This window comes from Nansenia antarctica, assembly GCF_963989245.1.
Source record: "Nansenia antarctica genome assembly, chromosome: 4".
NCBI lineage: Eukaryota > Metazoa > Chordata > Actinopteri > Argentiniformes > Microstomatidae > Nansenia > Nansenia antarctica.
This window is the reverse complement of record NC_137689.1, coordinates 63,416,273-63,423,316: the sequence shown is the minus strand read 5'-3', so window position 1 is coordinate 63,423,316 and position 7,044 is coordinate 63,416,273. Positions and strand designations below refer to the sequence as shown.

General features: G+C 43.2%; 1 protein-coding gene across 1 annotated transcript in view; it reads left to right on the top strand.

Moving 5' to 3' along the window:
* The window catches only part of cdc42se2 (CDC42 small effector 2), a gene marked incomplete at both ends in the record, with an annotated part of 9,941 nt that extends 6,262 nt beyond the window's left edge, over nt 1–3,679 (top strand). Inside the window, 2 exons of the mRNA XM_080530358.1 lie at nt 3,270–3,374; nt 3,578–3,679. Of these exons, the coding sequence (XP_080386484.1) occupies nt 3,270–3,374; nt 3,578–3,679 (207 nt within the window). The remainder of the gene's footprint in view (nt 1–3,269; nt 3,375–3,577) is intronic.
* Between the last annotated feature and the right edge of the window lie 3,365 nt (nt 3,680–7,044).

Here is a 7,044-nt window from a genome sequence, read left to right as displayed (position 1 = left end):
TGCCTGACCACACTGCGCTGAAGTTGGTTAGGATGCTCTCAATGGTGCAGCGGTAGAAGTTGACCAGAATCCTGGGAGACAGCTGGGCTTTCTTCAATCTCCTCAGGAAGTATAGGCGTTGCTGGGTCCAAAAAACGTAATCAGAGATGTGAACACCCAGGAACATGGGAACACGCTCCACCTCCATCTCATTGATGTAGATGGGGGAGTGTATACAGCCCCTAGTTTTCCTTAAGTCCACAATGATCTCCTTGCTCTTACTGGTGTTGAGGGCCAGGTTGTTGTCAGCATACCACACTGCCAGTTGCTGGACCTCCTCCCTGTAGGCCGACCCGTCATTGTTACTACCACTGTGGTGTCATCTGCCAACTTGATAGATTCTTGATAGATTCGTTGGGTTCAAACGTAGGCCACTGTTAGTCTCCTAGACCGACTGTAGCCGGGGGAGGTTGTTGTGTTTGATACTATTCCTATACAGTACGTGGCGAGGATATTGCCTCCAAATGTATTGTGGATGTGTCAGCTATGGTCTCTATTTCTCCATGTTGGAAGCTGTGAAGGCTAACCTCAGCGAGGCACTGCGAAGACCAGCGAGGTTACCCCAGGGTTAATATTGTACCTGTAGGGTCATCTCAGACACTGCACTCAGGGGTCATATTCTACCTGTAGGGTCATCTCAGACACTGCACTCAGGGGTCATATTCTACCTGTAGGGTCATCTCAGACACTGCACTCAGGGTTCATATTAGGGGTGGGCATCAATGATCGACGATCGATAATTGATCGATAAGGATCTTGGTCGATCACAAAATATTTTGATCGATAATCATTCATATTATTATTTAAAAAAATAAAATAATAAAAAATTGTAATAATAATAATGGAAATTAGTTAGGCTGGCCTAACTGTCACCAGATTGCGTTCGTCTCTCACCCCTGAACATGTTAACATGATCATCTTTCTGAACAAGAACCAGTAGGCCTGCCGCCTACAGTCTCTCGCTGGAGTTTAAATTTAAGTTAAGCTGGACGCTCTTAAGGACACTAACGTTTTCAGTCATCCTCCTATTTGTGAGTAACTGTTTTTTTTACTGCTCCTATGGTGAGTTACTTATTTTCTATATTTTTATTTATAACGTAAAATGTGTTTTTAAGTTAAACAATTTAGGCTACTCACTGCCTTGTTTAAGAGGATTGTTATCTGACTGTAGTGTCTAGTTTGAATGTGAATGAATGAATGTGTGCAATAGCAACACAAATAATGTTTTTCCCCAAGGAAAACATGCTTGTTATTTCTGCCCTAGTTTTTTTTATTTATTTATTTTTTTAATGAAAAAAAAGCTTAGCAATTAATCGATAATTGATCGTTAATTCTTGCGATTATCGAAAAAGAATTTTTGATCGTTTGCCCAGCCCTAGTTCATATTCTACCTGTAGGGTCATCTCAGACACTGCACTCAGGGGTCATATTCTACAATGTACATTATGGGATGTAGAAGAGGGAGACTGGAGGATTTCCTGTCTTGTCAGAATGTGATCTGGAACGTTTTTAGGTTAAATTAATCAAATAGGGCTTTCAGCATAAAAGGTTTCATGTTTGTCTGAACCAGTCAAGGTGAAGCTTGGTGTTCAGACAGCTTCATGGTGCAGAGTCCTTCGCTGAACAAAATCAAGCTTTAGCGAATCTCTCTACACCAGTGGTTCTCAAACCTCTCCTCGGGGACCACCAGCCGTTCCACATATTTGATCTGTTCCACCACCAGCACACCTGATTCAACTAATCAAGTGCAAAGCAATTATGATTTGTACTTGATTAGTTGAATCAGGTGTGCTGGTGGTGGAACAGATCAAATATGTGGAACGGCTGGTGGTCCCCGAGGAGAGGTTTGAGAACCACTGCTCTACACCATATCTCTTCCACCAGTCGTGTTAGGTCCATGTCGGGGAGTGCACAAGTGCACACTTCAGGAGAAAGGTAGAGAATCAGGACTTGGAATGCGAGAGGCTGGCGTGGCACGTGGGTTTGCTGCATGACCGACTCGGCACCCACCAGAGAGAGCTTGCCATAGCAACCATTTCTGTGCCCGTTAAGAGTGATAACAAACATTCGACAGCGGGTCCGTCTCTCTCGCTTGTGGCTTCAGAGACCCAGAGACGATGGCTCAGTACAGCACGTTCAGACGTCCTGTATCCCTGTACAGCTGGTGTTGTTGATCGTGTGATATTGTGTAAGATGCCCTCATGGCACGGGTTAGAACCTGAATCAGCAATGTAGCAAGTCAGGACACCACAACTAGCATCATTTCAACATCCAGTTCAAATCTATGACTGTGATTGGCTGTTCATAGATCGTAGAACTGTTTGTTTCTATGGTTATTTCAATAGCAAATTAGTTTTGATATATACTGCAGGGAAGGCCGGTGGAGGCAGAAATCGGAGGAAGCGGGTTTGATGCCATTCCTCAATCCATCCCATGCATCACAATGAGCCCGTCCTCCCCCACATACCTCCACCACCCTAGCCTGGTACAGTATACTGGGAGGCGGTTCTGAAGCGTAGTTAATTTGTCCTTCTGTGAAGTCGAGTTTATTGTGGTTGTCAGGGAGAGTGGAAGAGACATGTTTACATTAAACACATCAGAGGCCCTGAGGGCGAGTCCTGCACTAAGAACTCACATTCCTTTGGCTTGTATAGACCTACTGAACCACTCAGTCCAGTCACGTACATACTGTACTGCATACACAACAGGGTAGGCTGTTGGAGGGAGAAATCGGAGGACCTGCTCATTGTAACACGTGGAACAGAATGACCAACGGAACATGGGTAGTGGTGGTCTAGTGGATAGTGAGTTGGACTTGGGATCGGAAGGTTGTGAGTTCAAATCCCGCCTGAAGCCACACCACTACTAGTGTGCCCTTGGGTAAGGCACTTAGCCCTCAGTTACTCCAGGGGGAATGTCCCTGTAATTCGTAATTGTAAGTCGCTTTGGATAAAAGCGTCTGCTAAATGTCAAAATTATTAAATTATTAACACGTTGTGCCTGCTTTCAGTGACTTCTTTTATTTCACAATGTGCTTGATACATTCCTCATTCTGTTCCATGATGTATTACAATAAGCCTGTCCTCCTATTTCTGCCTCCACTAGCCTCACCTGTACTGAACGCATGTATGAAAGCACAGACAGGATAAGACTGAACCGATGGCCTTGTATTCAGACATGAGGACGGTAGATGTGAGCGTGTCTTCTCTTCTCTCTCTCTGCTCTCGCAGAAGCGACGGAGGCGCATCGACAGGAGTATGATCGGAGAGCCCACCAACTTCGTCCACAAAGCTCACGTTGGCTCGGGAGACCTCTTCAGCGGCATGAACACTTCTGTAAGAAACACACACACACACACACACACACACACACACACACACACAGTCAGGAGGATATGTGTGGGAGTAAGGGTGAGAAGGGTATGTATGTGTGGGGGTAAAGGTTAGGGAGGGTATGTGTGTGGGGTTAGGGTGTGAAGGGTATGTGTGTGGGGGGGGGTAAGGGTTAGTGTAATAACGTAACTTCATCCTCCCTTCAGGTGAACTCTATCCAGAACCAGATGCAGTCTAAGGGCGGCTATGAAGGAGAGGCCATGCCCGTCAACGTGCAGCTGCAGCTGGTCGACACTAAAGCGGGATAACATGGAGGAACCTTTGGCAGGTGAGGAGGAGCTGAGAGGAGCCTACAGCCTGAAGGGGTCCTAACGCCTTTAAACTGCCTCAAAGTTAATTGATTTGGGGTTAAGGGGGTTTTAATCAAAGTAGATATTTAAAAACTACCTGTCAGTCTGACATCATGTGAGGGAGATGTTTTGTGAGTCTATAGTATGTAATATTGTCTTAAAGTATGAAAGATGTAAAGATGTCCACTTGCTTTCAAACTGTTGTTTTAACCAATCCTGTTCTCTCCCTGTAGGTTCCTTCATGTCGGTGTTTCTCCATCCTGGTACCTATCTCATGCCTGTCAGTGACTCCTCCCCCCCCCCTCCCCCCAATGGGACCCGTGTTGACTGTCAGTCTACGTCCTCCTGCTCCATCTGCCCCTCCTCGCCCCTCCCTGTCTCACACAGCAAACACATGGACCGTTATAGCACTCCATCGGAATGAGGCTGCTCCCACTCCCCTCTGGCCATCCCTCTGTCCATCCCACCGAGGTCAACAAGGACAGACAGACCACGGATATCAGCGCTTCAGTTTTAGTGTCCCTCACCTCTCAGCTCCAGCTTTTGACTCATAGCAAGCATGCTTCTCATTCTCTGCAAAGTGCAACGTGTAAAACGCTCCTCTCTCCTGTGATTCTGACATTTGCTAGTCATTTTTTTTATATTGTTGTTAATTCAATGCTTTGAAGGTCTGGAACCTACAAGTACCATTTGTTTAATTCGATTTTTTTGTTTGTTTGTTTTTGTTTTTTTGTTTTTTGTACGTTTTTTGTTTTTTTGCTTTCTGTCTTGGTGCGTTCAGATTGGAGTGTGTTTGTGAAAAGCGGCTTTGCTAGCCAACAGCCCTTCGCTGCCAAAATGTCTGTAGCTCACATGGAATGATGATGATGACGATGCTTTTTCTTTTTCCACTGACAAGAAGTAAAGTTAGTTTATTTTTTGCCGCTGGCTAAAATGAATGCCTCTCCGATAGGAAATGTTTTGATTGATTGATTGTTACTTCGCTCTTGTTTACATCGTCCCATTTCTCATTCCTCTTCCTTGTTACATACGCCATGATGATTGTTATGATTAAAACTATAACTGATATTGAAATGACACAAACTGGCATTTCACTCCTCACTCTGCTGTAAATGTTTTGGTAAACTTAATTTGAAGACTTCTGGGCTGCAGTGAGTGCAGTTAAACAGAGAGAGAGAGAGAAAGAGAAAGAGAAAGATGTGTGGTGTAGTGATAGACTAAGTACTAGTGTGGCCACAGTCTTTCAAATGATCTATCTGGACATGAGGCCAACCCAAACTCAGAGTTTGACCTTGTTGTGGCTGAGTTAATGAACTTTCTGATGGAACATTCTGGAAGAACATCTCAAAGCAAAGGTCATCTTGTGTCTGTGATGATGACCTGGGGCCATTGGGTATGCCGGGACAATGCCACTATTAGTGCTAGCTAACACGTTGCCAGTACGATTAGCAACAACACAGGGTGACTCTCCACTGCTGAGCTCTAGAACGGTCTGCTCAGGTTCAAGACATGTCTTCAGTTATTTTGAATATGTGTACATTGTATGACATTGCACTGTTGTTTAACTCATGTTTAAGCTCATGTTCTTCATGGAATGAGAGTTGTGTGTAAGAAATTAACCCTTTACAATTAGATCACGTAGACACTGGGTTCGGTACACAGGTTCTACTCTACCTAGAACCAGGAGGGGTTCTTTGGCTGTATCTGTAGTCCTTTGAGGGCACCTGTTTTGGTGCCATGGAGAACCGTGTATGTGGAAAGGGTTCTACATGGAGACAAAAATGGCTTCTATATGGCACCCCTCTTCTGTAAGGGCAGCTGAAGAACCCTTTTTTCTAAGAGTGTAAAGTATTTTAAGAATGAAAAGAAAGCAAGCTGGTGATGAAATATACATTTCCTGCGGTCCTTGGTACTATGTACAGCTTCAATGGCGTGTGTGTGTGTGTGTGTGTGTATGTGTGTGTGTGTGTGGGGGGGGGGGTCTTCAAAATATATCTAATTAATCTCAGTATTTTTGATTGAAGCATATTGATACCTCTGCCTGCCACAATTTAAAATACAACATTTGATTGAAAATGAAAAGGTTTTCTGCTCGTATTGGAATTAAACTAATCACCAGTATTGATAAGTAAAGGAGAGTCTCCGGCAGATATGATCTGGTCAAGTATGCAGTTCTGTGTCCTCTGTGTTGCTCCCTGTTATGGTGCATTCAAGTGCTCCTCTGAAACTCCCAGCTTCCCACCAATATTTAACGTAGGATTTTGTGTAAAGCTCCCTAATAGCTAATTCGGACATAGCTCATAGTGGGAAACACAAGTTGCAGAGTCTGACATTTCTAAGTTTCATGAATGCAGCGTGAATCTCTCAAGTCTACCACTGGCTGAGGGAGACTAGTGTCTTGTTAACCCCATTGTCCTTCTCTCAAAGTGCTTTATGTTTGTGTGTGTGAGTGTGTGTGTGTGTGTGTGTGTGTGTGTGTGTGTGTGTGTGTGTATATATATATATATATATATATATATATATATATATATATATATATATATATATATACGGTATACACTCTAACTGTTTTCCTTGTGTGCCACGCCCTGAGGTATTCTAATTTATTGTTTCTCTGTTTTGTTACTTTTTTGTACTAGTTTCTTTCAGATTGATTGGGATTTTCAAAAAGAAATAAGAATATACATCTCACGTTATGTTGATGATGATAAATAAATGTGGTTATATATTTATTCACCATTATTAGAATATATACTAGACCAGTAAGAAAGCAAAAGTGTTCCTATAGTCTATAAGAAAATGTCCTATAAATATTTTCTGACAACTGAAAAGCACAAGAGAGAGAGAGAGAGGGGGGGAGAGTGAGCTTGAGCGATGTTAAGTTTGTGATAGAATGAGAGTATATCAGCCAAAGTGGTGTGTGTAACCAGTGTAGGTGAAATATGAATCTACTCTCAGATGTTGCTCACTCGCTACAAATGAATTTCAACATCAGGGAATTCGCTCCGCTCCATAAAGATGTTTATTTTTAGTTGTTTTACATATCCGACGTTTGTTTTTGTATACTTCCATCCCTCATGAATTCACCTCCATTGTTGGCTTGTAGCTTACCAAATGTCTTAGGTTGAAATAAATATTTTTTTTCCATGTTACACAACCTCTCTGTGAATTCATTCCGATGGACACGGAGCAAAGCTCTTTGTCATTCTGCCTTTACATTCATGTTTTTTTCACGTTTTTATTATTTAGTGTATACTGGACCCCGCTTCCCACTACATTGGAATGAGGCTGCTCCCCTCCCCTCCCTCCCGACATATACATAC